Raw genomic sequence first — 13,951 nt, 5'->3', positions numbered from 1 at the left:
CTCTCTTATACCACACTGTGGTACCACTCTCTTATAACATCACAGCTGCTCAGCCCCTTGCCTTCTTGAGCCAGAACTCCGAGGTCCGGAAGGTGGACCCGCCCGCCGTGCGGCCCAGCGAGGCTGTGAGGTAGGGGTGGGGCAGGTTCAGGCCCACGTACAGGGCGAAGGGCTGGGCGAGGGCCGCGGCGCTCCGGCGGATCCACCGGGAGGCGCTGTCTGTCGTGTTCCAGTCCTCCGTCATCACCCTCACCGTGGACGCGTCTCCGGTCAGGTTGGTCACTGGCCGGCCCTCCTGCCGCAGCAGGAAGTCCACGTCTCGCGTCCAGGCCTCGACGCGATTGCTGGGTCCGAACACAGCGCGGAGAAAAGAGCACGGCGGCAGTGTGTTAGCGCCAGAGGAGTCTTTAACGTCAGCCAGAAGGGCGGCTGTGGGACAGCACACTAACCCTCGCCCCGGCAGAAGTACAAGTACAAGAAACGCAACACGGATCCTTTCTGCTCCCTAAACACAGAGGGGATCCGGACACTGGCCACTAATCTTCCGTCCAGCCCCCTTGACAGTAGGGTTAAAATTTCTCAACCGAAGCAGAGAATCAAGACAAGCAAAAAGCAAAGTAAACAAAATCGACTGCCTGCTGAAATCAGAAGCTTTGAAATGCCTCACATTGCAAGAGCAACACTGCAGGGAATCCACCTATGAGCTCACTCGAGTGTAAGATACTAACTTCTTGTTCGAGGCTCTTTAACTGGGCACAGGGCCAGTGTGCGCTGCAGTTCCCCCTACCTGACTGTGTGCCCTCCAGACCTGTAGTCCAGCTTCCCCAGCTTCTTCGTGTAGTATCCTCGCTTCTGGAGGAGGTCCATCCACGTCGTGTAGTTCTCCTCAAGGCATTTGTAGTTATTCCACGACTCCGTCAAATGGACGAATCGGCCGCTCCACATGGCTGGGGAGAAACCCACCACAGCTCTTCAAAGGCTTTTGTGACTTTCAGGAACACAAAGACACATTTCTCCAGGCAATTTAGTGCACAAACACGCTTCGCTTTGGGGGTGCAGAAAGTCCCCAGGCCAATGGTGTTGTCGGGGCCAATGGTGGGTAAAAGGTTTTTAAAATTTCAAACAGGTTGTTTTTCCCCGAATAGTGTCAAGCAGTAAGTGACTGGCTGTTCATGGCAGGCTTACCTGCTCGGGATGGGCAGCAGATGGGGGAGTTGGTGTAAGAGTTGAGAAAGACAGCCCCCTGCTCCCTCATGTAGCTTATGTAGGGAAGCAACACGGTCTTATTCCCCGGCTCGAAGGTCAGCCTGCCATCCTGAAAGAGAGCAGAGTCGCCCCTAATTCAGAGCTGGGTTGCATGCCACTCCTACATGTTCATGTTACCAGGATCTGCTGGGGAAGGAATAACACACGTGAAACTTTGAACTGTCAGATTAAGATCTGGCGAAACACGACCCAGAGTGGATCTGAACTCACACCCACACCAGACCCCTGCGGATCTTCTGTGCATGCCCTGCAGGGTGGGCATTTATTTCTAGGAAACAATTTCCATCATAAAAACCTTTTAATAATATTATAACAATGACTGAGCTGGAAAGATTAGTCTTCTGACTCTCCCTTCATTGAACAACGTTGCAATACTGGTCATTGAGAGCAAATGGACAGCTTTGTGTTTTGAAACTCCAGCACTGCAACATCTGACATGACTTCATGCTGGTAAAAGGAACTGGTGAAGAAGTGCAGCATGCAGTGGGTTTAAAACCATGTACCCAGTAGCTTCATTAAACTGATAATAGTTCATGACAGGAAACACCTACAAGCATGTACGCATGTGCTTGTTTTATTGAAATGATCCACCCCTCCATCTTCTAACACGTCACCCAACCCAGGGTCCCAGGGGAGCAGGAGTCTACTGTATCTAAGAGCAAGGCAGACACACACACACACTCACACTGGGGAGCAAGGCAGACACACACACACTCACACCAGGGACGGCCGTTATACATGAACTACATACCACCCCAAATGTGCAATTAAATGTAAGAAATCGAACATATAAAGATGGGTTACAAGCGATGTTGCCTCTTGGGAACACAGGTTATGAAATCAGCGCGCATAGGGAATTGAACTGCGCACAAAACTGTAAATTAAAAAAAATGATAATAATAAAACAAACGCGGTCGTCAATTGAAAAATGCTAAATTGACCACATGAGACTGGCCGCGAGAGGCCCGACTTGGCTGTGTGCAGTATTTCTATCTGTGCTCTCGTGGTCTCGTACCTCCCTGCTCCTGCCCGCTCGGCACTCAATTCACTCACTCTCCATGACTGGGCTCGCTGAGTCGCTGTCCCGGTCTTTTGAATCTCTATGCTTCTATGAGGATGACTACATTAACAAAAAATAATTTCAGGTTTACAGTTTTACGTACACTTGTTCTTGTCACTGGGAAAAAAACTTGCACAGCTTGAAATCTTTGCGCACACAGGCCGTTAAGAATTAGAGGGAACATTGGCTACAAGTACACATTTGTCAATATGAAGTAGCCTCATACGTGCCTTTCATCTTTCATTAATAAAGCGTGCGTTGGGCATTTACAAACATTACACGAACGGTTTTAGTGATAAATCAGTAATGTGGGACTGAGAGCACTAGAACAGCCGCGAACAAGAGGAGACCACTGAGCCCATTGGTTAACTAACTGATCTCAGGCTCGTCTTGAACGACACGGCCGGGCTGCTTGTTCCACACTCCCACAACCCTTTGGTGTAAAGACGTGCCTCATGATTTGGGCTGTAGCCGCAGAGTCTTGACCCCGTCCGGGTCCGGAGAGGCGCGCCGGACCGCCCGCCTGCCCGGGGTCTCCCTCTTGAGGCCGGGGGCCCGCTTGATGCACACTGACCACCGAGTCCATGACCTGGGCGTCTGAACGCCGTGAGACGGAGACCACCTCCGAGGACCCCGGGAGGGGGCAATAACGGTCATACTTACGAAGGAGTCGACCATCACCAGCACGATGTTGGGCCGGAGGGCTGCGGTACCGTTCCTCGGAGCGGACCCAGTCACAGCGCGACTTTCCGGGCTCCCCAGGAAGACAGCCGCCTGGGTCAGCAGGAAAGCTGCAAACGTCTTGGACATGATTTCCCGACAGACGCGCAAAGCCCTCTAAAGAAAAGCGAGTCGTTCTCAGCTCGTTATCTTCCTTAAATGACTTCCCATTCGGCCGAGAGCTGACAGCAGGGCGGAGACGAGCACAGGAGTCAACTTATCGATAAACGTGAATTTAAGAACAAAAAGACGAACGCTTAGGTCTTTTCAGGTTCCATGAGTTAATACAGCTCGCAGACGAAAACAGCGGAGCGAACCAGGGGAAAAAATGCTTTAACTTAACTCGCTCTGCGTGCTGATACTGTACGAAGACTTCCCGATTACTTCATTACTTGTAGTAGATGTAAGTTTATTTGGGGGGGAAAATAAAAATTTTACTCAGATTTTGTTGTTGATTGATTGCATCCTGGGAGGTCTAACCGGGCATCAGGCAGGTGCGAGTAAGCAAGCGGTACCCAGCCCGATACAAATGTAAACCCCTCCTGCCCCCAGTCCAACCAGAGAAACTTTCTATCCGCTGGGTTTTAAAAACAGCTGGCCGCCCCCTCTGCGCCCTCGGATGTCCCTGGTCACATGACAGGGGTGCGCGGCTGCGCGCAGAACCCGGATGGGACGGAGCTGCCGGCAGCACTAAACTTGGGCAGAAGCAGCAGCAACATCCAGGTAAAGCGAGAGCTGGATCGCCGAAGATTCAGGATTGTTTGCACAGGGGCAGGGAGGGGGTCTGTGCTGCGTGTCGTCCAGCTCCACAGAAGCGATTCCTGCTGTCGTGGGCTGAGTGTAGCCCAGTAGTCGTGGCAAGTTGTGTCGCGTCATGCAGCTCTGCTGTAATTGCACTTCGGCTGATTGTTTTCGCGATGAGTTGAGATTTGCAACCCCTTTCACGCCTCCGTTCAGATGAATTGAAGCACCCTACCTCCGGGGTCCCCGTGTCTGTGTTAGTGCCCGGGTAACGGCACTCTTTGTCCAAAACAAACAGGTCTAGCAGGTTGTTAGCGGACATGGTTCAGCTTTCAGCCAGTGCCGCTGTGTGACTGACCATGAGTGTCAACGGAATCACGTTGAGCAGCTTAGCTGGCGGGTCGTGAATGCTTGTAGACAAGGGAAGCGTTAGTAATCATTTCAAATGGTCATTTCTTACCAATGACGGTTCTAAGTCTGAGCGGGGCTTGTTGTTAGTAGAGGTTTTCCCAGTTTTTCTCTGTCCCTAGCGTTGCACACACTCGTTTTCTCGGTGGAAGTATTCGTATTTAGTGTATTTATTATTACAGTAACGTTGCGTTTATAGACACATAATTTTGAATTTGATATACACCTATAAATTCAAACCAGAAACGTATGTGCTACTTCGTTGTACAAAGTTTTCTAGCTGCACCTACTGTATGAGTCTGGGCACGCAGTACACTTAAAACCACAGCGTTCAAGGACCAGATTCAATTCAACCTTGATAGTTTTCCGTCTTGAAAGGTCCCAAGCTGCTTCACATACAGGAAGGAACCCACTTAACCCATCATTGACATGCAGCCCCACCTGGGAGACACACAGAGGCCATTCTGCACCAGCAGCCCCACCTGGGAGACACACAGAGGCCATTCTGCACCAGCAGATCAAGGGGAGGAGTGAGAAATTACTGCACCTAATGAATTAAGGGGGATCTGTAGGGAGGTGAGACTGTACAAGACCACAGTGGAATTTGTCCAGGACCCTGGGGTTGCTCTCACGAGCAGAGCCCTGTGATCTTTAATAACCGAATAGACAGGACCTCAGAATACTGTCTCACGTGAAGGATCAGACCTCCTACAGCACAGTGTGTTGAGTGTTCCCATTCACTGTAGTGGGTTAGGGAAATTATTCTGGTGAGGAAACACTTGGTTAGGAAAATTCTTGTGTAGAGCAAAGAGCGCCTCCTACAGGTCCACAACAGCCTGCATTCCCTCGGAGGTCTCTCGTCCTGGTAGTGACCCGGCCCGGTATTGCTTAGCTGCTGAGGTCTGACCCGATCAGGCTACTGTTTGAGGAGTCTAATTCTTTTTCATTTGCATAGCACCAAAGTATTTTTGTTAAACGAATTCAATTGATTACAGTTCGTCATGCTCGTAAGAGCTGGCAGAGCAGAAATGCTATGCTTGACCCCGGCCGTGGGTGAGCATGTTGCTGGAATAGTCGTCCAAACGTTTTGTGCACAGGGAGCCATTCACCAGCTTCCCGATGGATCCCGGCTGTTGACATTTGGTGAGCAGTGGGCGTTTGCTGGAGTGCTCGGCAGCTCTGCAGTGAAGAGCCTCTGAATACAATGATCATTAAAAAGAATCATCGCTCTGCTGAGGACTGTGTAATTTCAGAACTTAAGAAAGAGAGGAGGCCATTTGCCAGGTGTAGCCCCAGAGGTAGTTAGTAGAGAATTGATCCCAGGATCTCATCCAGCTGTTTCTTGAAAGAAACCAGGGTGCCTACTTCAACAACATGACTGGGCAGCTTGTTCCCCGCTCCTACAATGCTTTGCGTAAAGGAGAACGTCCTCGTCTCAGTTATATACCATGTAGTTTCTAGATTTGTTTTCTGGTTCATGTTTCCCTACTCCTCCTGAAGAAGTCAGCTGCGATAACTTTCTCAGTCCCTTTGAGGATTCTGAACACCAGAATCAGGTCTCCTTGTCTTCTCTGTTTCAGGCTAAAGAGATTCAGTTCTCTCAGCTTGTCAGTGTAGGACATTCCTTAAAGCCCAGAATGCATCTGGTGGCTCTTCTGCAGACTCATTGTGGGAGTCAGTGTTCTAACTTCTTACAGGTTATTAATGCAAATGCACAGGAAGATAACAGGGTCAAGCTAGGTTTTGTGTAGTAGCAGATCAAATTGACTTGAAACAATGTATTGTCTGACAGTCTGTGATTGGTCCGGGATATTTCCGAATAATTATCTGCTGAATTATAATTACTGATTTGTTAGGTTTAACGGAAATTAAATAAACATCCTTGGTTCCTGTAATTAAAAATGTCAGAAAGTAATTGGATACCAAACTTGCAAAATAAACTCCAGACGAAGCTTATTCCTGTCCCTTGTCAGGAGAAGGAAGTGTCGTAAATCTGTCTAGACAACATTTGAAATAAAATAGTAGCCTCACTTGTTTTGGTTGTGAATAGGCTAGTTCCTTTTCTGTTGGAGAAACATACCCTTAACACAATGCTGTGAAAAAAAAATAAATCCATCTTTCTGTAATCCTGATGCATTTTCCAGATAGTTCAGACAGTGATTCCCTTCGGTCAAATCCCTCAGAAGCATTTTCCATTGCAAAGCACAATTTACAGGTCTGTGTCATAGGCTTGCAGAATAGCTCTGAACACTGTCTCTACAGCTTTGCACCCCAGTTTATGACTGTAATATGTATATATAATGCACGTTTTGCACATTTTATGTGTGAAGTACTTTAAGATGAGTAATTGAAGGTATTTTGAAAGTTGTTTTGTAGTAGTTTTACATCTGTAAATTATGTTCATAGATCAGATCTATGTATAAAAGTGCTTACTGTGCTTATAGAAAGTCTTCTGCACTTCCTCAGGGACACGTTTTGTTCCTTGCCCTCTCCACTGTAGCTCTGGCTCTGTGCTTTGGGTTGTTGTCGTGCTCAAAGCTGAACTTCTGTCCCAGGTTCAGCTCTCTTGCACAGGGCAGCAGGTTTTCCTCAAGGACTCTTCTGCACCCCAGTAACATGGTGGCGCCACCACTATGCCTCCCTGTTGGCATGGTCTTCTTTGGATGGTGTGCAGTGCTGGGTTTGTGCCGAATTGAATTTTTTTGCCTAAATTCAAAAGCCTCGCATGTTCATTTAGCAAAAATCATACACTTGTAGTATCACACAAATGCTTGGTTGCTGTTATTTTTTAGTGATGTCTTCCTTCTCGCCCTCCGGCTATACTGGGCAGATGTGTGGAGTGCTTGGGATGTTGTTGTCATATGCACACTTTGATCAGTCTTGGCCATAAAAGCCTGTAGCTCCCTTAACAGGGCCAGTAGCCTCTTGGCAGCCTCTCTGGTCAGTCTTCTTCTTGCTTGGTCATCCAGTCTGCCTAGGCAGCTTTTACGTGATGCTATATGCCTTCCACTTAGTGATACTCTTAACTGTGCCCCAAGAGAGCTTGAAGGGATTTTTGAAGACCTTCACATTTTTAATGCCCATCACCTGATCTGCCACTTTCTACAGTTTCATTTTGAAATACACTGCCCAACAGAGACGACCCGTAGTGACTGCTCTGTTTGTCTGAGAATCGTGTTGATCAGTACAGTTAAATACTGGTGGAGGCCAATTAACTTGGTGTGATATCTTGGAGGCAGTAGGTTACAGCTGAGCTAATTTAGGACTGTGTGTTGCAAGAGATTTGGACGCTTATCCAGCCACACTGCTTCAGTTTTTACATTTAATTTTCTAAAAATTACTAGAATATCTTTTTTACTGTGTAGTTCTGGGATAGGATGTGCAGAGAAAAGTAAAATAAACCTTCATCCCAGGCTATAAAGCAACAAAAAGTGAACATTTTGTAAGAGGGTGCAGATATTCTATTAGCAATGTGTATGATGTTATTTGTAATTTCAATAGGAAGAAGATAGGTTTGTTGATTGGTTTCAGTCTTCAGCAGTATTGTGTGTGTGTGTGTGTGTGTGTGTGTGTGTGTGTTTCAGCTATGAACGTATAAACATGACCTGTTCACAGGCAAAATGATTTGTTTTATTCTGAGAGTAGTCTCTCCAATTATTGTTGTAAATGAGCTATCTCGCTGTACCCGAGCGGAGAAAGTGCTCACTGAGCTGATCTACGTTGGGTTTATCCTTGCAGTAAATCTCATATGAAGAAGATGTTTTGCAAGTTTAACTCTGTTCTTAAACTCGGAGAAGATCTGAAGAATTACATTTTAGATGAAATCGCTCAGTTGGAAGGGAAGAGTTTTGTTCCAGTTTTGGAAGTTAATGGACACAGACCTGTGCTCTTGCTCAAGCATACAGTGTGTTGTGAATTGTGGCTACAGCAGTGCTTTTGCCAGCCGTCTTGCTGAGATACAATCAGTGAAGTGCAGCAGGAGGAGTCACCTGATGTTTCCCAAATGGAAAATGCACGTTGAGGTTTTAGCTGAGACTTAATCAAGTTTGAGAGGCAGAAACAGAAAGGATGCAGAAGAAAACAGGTCTATAGGAAATATTAATCCATTGCAAAAACCAGGCTGGTGTGGTGGCTCTGTGGCTCAGGATCTGCGCCTGTGGCTGAAAGGCTGCCGGTTCAAATCCCGTGGCCGGCAGAGGAATCCTACTCCGCTGGGCCCCTGAGCCAGGCCCTTAACCCCAGCTGCTCCAGGGGCGCCGTATAAACGGCTGACCCTGCGCACTGACCCCCAGCTTCTCTCCCTGTCTGTGTGTCTCATGGAGAGCAAGCTGGGGTCTGTGAAAAGACAAATTCCTAATGCAAGAAATTGTATATGGCCAATAAAGTGATCTTAATAATAGTCTATGCAAAAAGACTTGATCCTAATTAATATATTGTGTATAAAAATAATTCAAAAAGTCCTTATTTAATAAAAAAAACACAGAGCTTTTGTGACCTGAAGAGAGCAGTGAATACCAGAAGGCCCTCAAGCACCACCGAGCTGGAGTGGTTCTGTAAGGAAGAGGGGGGCTGTGAGGGACAGATCAGCTCTAAAAGGCAACAGTTAGTTCAAGTTATTACGGAACTTACTTTTTCACACAAAGAAACTGAACTTCTTTTTTAACAAATAATGACAAAGTACAATTTTGTGCATTATCTGTCAAATGAGGTTAGTTATATGTACTGTGAGGACCAGGAGAATTGAGGGCAGTCCTACTGCTCGGCAGTAAGTCCCTGAGCAGGTTTTCTACAAGTTTTCCTGCAAGCCCGTCCAGAGGTGTCACTGTCCCAGCAGGACAAAGACAGCACGTGTTTGGGTTATAATGGCATAATGCCAGCGTTGAAGGCTTGCTGGGCTTTGACCTTTGTCTTGACCCTGCCAACGCCACGGATGGGGGGACAGTTTGGACTGGCCAGCTTTCTCCAGCTGTCTGCGGCTGGACAGGAAGTGTGGAGGAACATCCCACAGCAGTCTGTCCAGAGGCTGATCGGGTCTGCGCATCAGTACTGCCTGGGGTTGTGTTCATTCTCGAGGAGGTTATACCCCATAGTAGCCTTTGTACTATTTCATTTTGACAGTGTGACGTATGCACGTGCTTACATTCACTGTGATTTTGTTTGGTATCTCTATATAAGAAGTTCAAGACTGGATCTATTGGACTTTTAAATGGAGATACCAGCCTAAGTACTGCGTTTCTTTTGTGGAGCAGAACATAACTCCAACTGTCTGAGCACTTGACAGGGCTGAGAAGGTCATTGCCTGACAGAAGACTGCCGATGTGTTACCAGGGACGTGCGCAGTGGGATCCTGGATCGTTATCCAAGGCTTTGTCAGAGGTGTGGAATTGTGCCTGCAATTGTCTGTTGATTGTCTGATGTTTTGCAGAAACCATGTCTAACAAAGAGGTGAAATCGGCCTTGAAAAGCGCCAGAGAAGCCATAAAAAATAAAGAATACAAAGAGGCCTTGAAACACTGCAAGGTAAGTGTCTCTTGTCTCTGCTGTTCCTTGTGATGCTTGGATTTCTGTTGTTAGCACCCTGGTTGCGTTTATTTACTAAAAAAGATGTTTCACCGTGCATGGAATGGGATTTTGTGCTTTAGTGTCTTGCAGCAGCATCCCTGTTCTCGGAGGAGTACACTACAGCTGCACAGTTCGCTCTTCTCCTTGCGCGCCAGTTGTGTTGTTGTGTTGCAGGGCTTCATGGAAGACCTCAGTGTGCTGCCATGAGCTGAGTCTTCAGTGAATTTAGTTTCTCAGCTCGACTATAACCATTGGCTATAATTCTGGTTCTCAAGGATGTGTTTTTATCAGGTTTACCACCAGGCTTGGCGGCTCAGAGCCTGAAGCCTGTTGTTTCCTAGAGTCTATACTAGCCCGCCTGAGCTCTCCGCGACGTTTTCAGATCCTTATGTTAAACACAAATCTGCTTGATTTGACTATTTGAATGGCGTTCAGCCCCATTAAAGTTATTGGTGTCGAAGTGTTGAGGCTTGTGCGCGGTGTCCAGCGGTTTCGGTGCGGTGGTCAGCGTTGCCGTCTCCTGAGCCCCAGGGCTGGGAGGCCGAGCTTCGGCCCGTCTCTGACCGCTGCTGTCGCTGCAGGCTGTCCTGAAGCTGGAGAAGAACAACTACAACGCCTGGGTGTTCATCGGGGTGGCAGCGGCTGAGCTGGAGCAGCCCGAGCAGGCGCAGACGGCCTACAGGAAGGCGGCGGAGCTGGAGCCCGAGCAGCTGCTGGCCTGGCAGGTGGGTGGAGGGAGTGGGGCACTCTGGGATTGATGGCCGGGGCCATATGACGGATATCCCACAGTGCCCGCAGTGACGTGGCACCCTGCAGCCTGAGTTACCGTGGCTTGCCTGTCCTGGGGGGGTCTTTCCTGTGAGTATGTGCACAAGGTTTAGCTCTGCTGTGCTCTTCTTCCTGTCTGGTCGTGCGGGAAGGAGTTTCTAAAGCCCGATGCAGACTTCAGTAGCTGGTGACGCAGGCTCTTACACATTACTGCTAAACTTTGAGGATCTCTTTTCATAAGCAAAAAGGATGGCCGTGCAGGCAAATCTCACAGTGAAGGAGGAGGACAAGAATGTTTAGCAAGTTATCCAAAATCTTGGTTGCGTTGTATCGGATTGTCATGTCAGGTTGTCACAGCGCCATGGTGGTGATGTCTCTCCCCCCCGCACGGCCCCAGCCAGCAATGTCTGTGTCCAGAAACCTGCTCCTGGACCGAGCCAGAGCTCATTTCTTCTCTCAGCCTGTACATCTGTGACAAACGTGAACACGAGTCTCATGGGGTGGGGAGTGTTCTGTACATTGGTGCGTCTGAGCTCAGGCTGCACTGCTGTGTCTGTGGCTCGCTGGGACTGACCTCATAGCTGTGCGAGGAGATTTCACTCTTAACCAGTATTGTTTATGGAGGATTTAATGAATATCTGAGCATGACCTGTTCACGGAGGTCAAATGTAAATTAGTGAGATTATCTTTCAGTCAGTAGCTGTGAGGAGCTGTGAGCAGCCTTTTGCTCACCGAGAAGATCTTCCTTTGGTTTATTTTTTCAGTGCATCTCTTGTGGTGCGGAAATAAAATAAATCTTTTAACCTTTTGTGAAAAGGATGTTTGGCAGGTTCTAGGTCTATTGTTCATCTCGGAGAAGAGCTGAAGACCTTAACGTTGCAGAATGCATTTTCAATGAAAGTACCTGGCTGATATGGAAACTAAAGCAAAACTGCTATCTAGAAATGAATATAGATATTTGCATATAGTTTTGACGTGAATTGTGACTAAAGCAGCTCTCTGCGAGCCGTCCTGCTGAAATAGTCTGTTAAAGGAGTGAGGGAGGAGGCTAGGGAAGATCCTGAAATGGAGAGCACTTGTTTTTAGGGGTGAGGGGTCAGATTTGAGAAGGAGACTAAGCCCTGAGGAGAGTCCTCATTGCCTGGGAAGTGCTTTCAGTGGAATGTCCAGAAAAGTGCTTCATAATTTTAAGGATTGTTTATGTTATTTATAAGCCCCATCATTGGAAGACCTGCTGTTTTTGTCTGAAGCGGGAGTTGAGCGTGCTCAGCGGGTCTCTGGTTGTTGAGAGGGGAATGAAGGTTCTGCTGTTGTTCTCGGGATCAGGATTGCTGGCTGGCTGTGGGTCTCGACGTCGCGTGTTTTATAGCTGCTCTGATTCCTGTTTCCAGTAGATGGTCATGCCTGCTGGGACTCAGTAAAGTACAGTATGTGAATGAAGTGTGAGGAAGTTCTCCATGTTTCTGACCCAGAGCTTGCGTGCAATGAGTGCAACGCGTCAGGTATCTGACTGTACTGCTGCCTGGCGGATGTCTTTCCTGTCCAGTCGTGGTCTCTGTGGCACTGGGCTGGCAGTGGGGGAGCCTCAAGGTCTTTATCGCACGAGGAGCTCTAGGGGGAACAGAGACTCTGGTGCAGCGAGAGCAGACTCTGACAAATGTTCTCAAAATTAAACCTGGCCTGTGTGTGGCACAAATCCTAGCAAAGTTTTAAGTTTAACGAAAAAGTGCTACTGGGGGGATTTTCAAAACCTTTAAGGAAGTGTGACATATCCTACAGGTTGAATCCCGCTGACAACTAGATCTGAATGCATTTTTTTACATTATTTTTTGGTTTGTCTTAAATGTGCGTATTCTGTTTTATTTGACTAGGGTTTGGCAAGCCTTTATGAGAAAAGTAACCAAACTGATTTCAAAGCTGAACTACCAAAGGTCTATCAGAAGCTCCTCGCCCACTATGAAAGGTAAGGTCAGCGTGCTGTGACACAAGTATATGTTCGAGTCTCGTGTTCTTCTTTGCTCTGATTAAAATGATGTTTCTGTTGACACGGCAACAAAGTGAATGTGGGTGAGCTCAGCCTCTGTGGTCCTGGGTTTTCTCTTACGAGAGGAGGTAAAAGACACTGCAACTGAAAAACATGCTCTGAATCAGCTGATAAGCTGTTTGTTTTCATTAATACCCCCGGTTTATAGAAGAAGAATGTCTTAAGTCTCAGGCGAATTAAACATTTTCTTCTTCTTGGGAAGTCATTCATTATTGGCGCAAGTAAAAACCCTTCATTCCATGGGGAATTTCATTATAGAAAACATTATGTTTATGTGATAGTATATAATATTATATATATATGTAATTTATAATATTAAAGATATTGCTGCTCCGTAATCAGTCCAAAGAAGAAGATCTAGATAAGTTCCAGGGCTTAAGGTTTTGCCCAGGACTTCAGGTGGTTTAAACTGATAATCTGCCGTATTTCAAGAAACAGCTGGATGAGATCCTGGGATCAGTGAACCACTAACTACTGCACAGGCTGGATGGGCAGCATGGCATCCTCTCATTTATAACCTTTGCAGGCCTTATGTTCGTCTGATGTGTTACACCAACCTTAGACCGGATTTCACCTGATGTGTTGTAAAATCTAGCTACCGACATGTTTATTTCTTATTTTAAACAAAAAAAAGTTTATTTTATGTGTGCATGCTGAATTTTGCACACATCTGATATCTAAATGCTGGTTAAATTACTGCTGTTCCTGTCTCCAAGACTTGTGATGTCATTTTCTATGTCGTGTCTTATGTCATTTGTCATGTGAGGAAAACTCACAAGTAAGCATTTCACGGTACTGGGGTAGATATGACGGCAAGCCCGGGCTTAAACTGAAGGGGTTTTCCCTGTCGGGTTTCCAGCTCGGACAGACAGAAGTGGTACGAGGTGTGCAGGAAGCTGGTGGAGATCTACCGCCTGGAGAAGCAGCACCTGGAGGTGAGTGTTGGACAGTCTTCTCCTTCACAGGGTGCAGACCCGCGGGTCACGTGGCAGGTGCTGGGCTCTGGGTTCCTCTTCGCGTGGGGACGGGGGCAGAGTGGCGGGTATATTTCCCACAGCGCGAGACTCCTCTTTCTACAGCCATGGGTCACGCTTCTAGATGCCCTCGCAGAGCGGGGTTAATATTTACAGCCACTGCTCAGTGCTTTGCCCTTTTCTCCAGGGCATTTAGACAATTCAGGTCTCCTTTAAGCACGCAGTCTGGAAGAGCCTGTTTTTTTGCGGTAACTACAGTACGATCATCAGAATGAGCAAAACCCAGGATGTGTGGGGACACGTCCTCATGTGCCTGGATGTACAGGGTCATTTTGTAAGCTTTCAGCACTTGAGATGGGGAAAATGAGCCTGATAGAATAATTTTCGTTGGTGGCAAATTTATTTTTT

At 47.3% G+C, this 13,951-nt stretch overlaps 2 protein-coding genes across 3 annotated transcripts in view; one reads left to right on the top strand and one right to left on the bottom strand.

Annotated features, from left to right (window-relative positions):
• The window catches only part of arsk (arylsulfatase family, member K), a 34,117-nt gene extending 30,486 nt beyond the window's left edge, over window positions 1-3,631 (bottom strand). Inside the window, exons 1-4 of one of the 2 annotated variants that reach the window (XM_088630714.1) lie at window positions 2,990-3,631; window positions 1,186-1,315; window positions 788-947; window positions 62-344 (exon numbers count right to left, since the gene is read on the bottom strand). In XM_088630714.1, the coding sequence (XP_088486840.1) occupies window positions 62-344; window positions 788-947; window positions 1,186-1,315; window positions 2,990-3,136 (720 nt within the window). In that variant the 5' untranslated portion in view covers window positions 3,137-3,631. The remainder of the gene's footprint in view (window positions 1-61; window positions 345-787; window positions 948-1,185; window positions 1,316-2,989) is intronic. The other variant, XM_088630713.1, reaches the window with a different exon arrangement.
• Window positions 3,632-3,689: 58 nt separating this feature from the next.
• skic3 (SKI3 subunit of superkiller complex) overlaps window positions 3,690-13,951 on the top strand; it is a 50,883-nt gene continuing 40,621 nt past the window's right edge. The window contains exons 1-5 of the mRNA XM_088630693.1: window positions 3,690-3,769; window positions 9,621-9,715; window positions 10,339-10,482; window positions 12,397-12,488; window positions 13,429-13,504. Of these exons, the coding sequence (XP_088486819.1) occupies window positions 9,626-9,715; window positions 10,339-10,482; window positions 12,397-12,488; window positions 13,429-13,504 (402 nt within the window). The 5' untranslated portion in view covers window positions 3,690-3,769; window positions 9,621-9,625. The remainder of the gene's footprint in view (window positions 3,770-9,620; window positions 9,716-10,338; window positions 10,483-12,396; window positions 12,489-13,428; window positions 13,505-13,951) is intronic.

Source organism: Lepisosteus platostomus, chromosome 4, assembly GCF_059453375.1.
Source record: "Lepisosteus platostomus isolate fLepPlt1 chromosome 4, fLepPlt1.hap1, whole genome shotgun sequence".
Classification (NCBI taxonomy): Eukaryota; Metazoa; Chordata; class Actinopteri; order Semionotiformes; family Lepisosteidae; genus Lepisosteus; species Lepisosteus platostomus.
The sequence above is the reverse complement of the archived record's forward strand: the minus strand, read 5'-3'. Positions and strand labels throughout refer to the sequence as shown.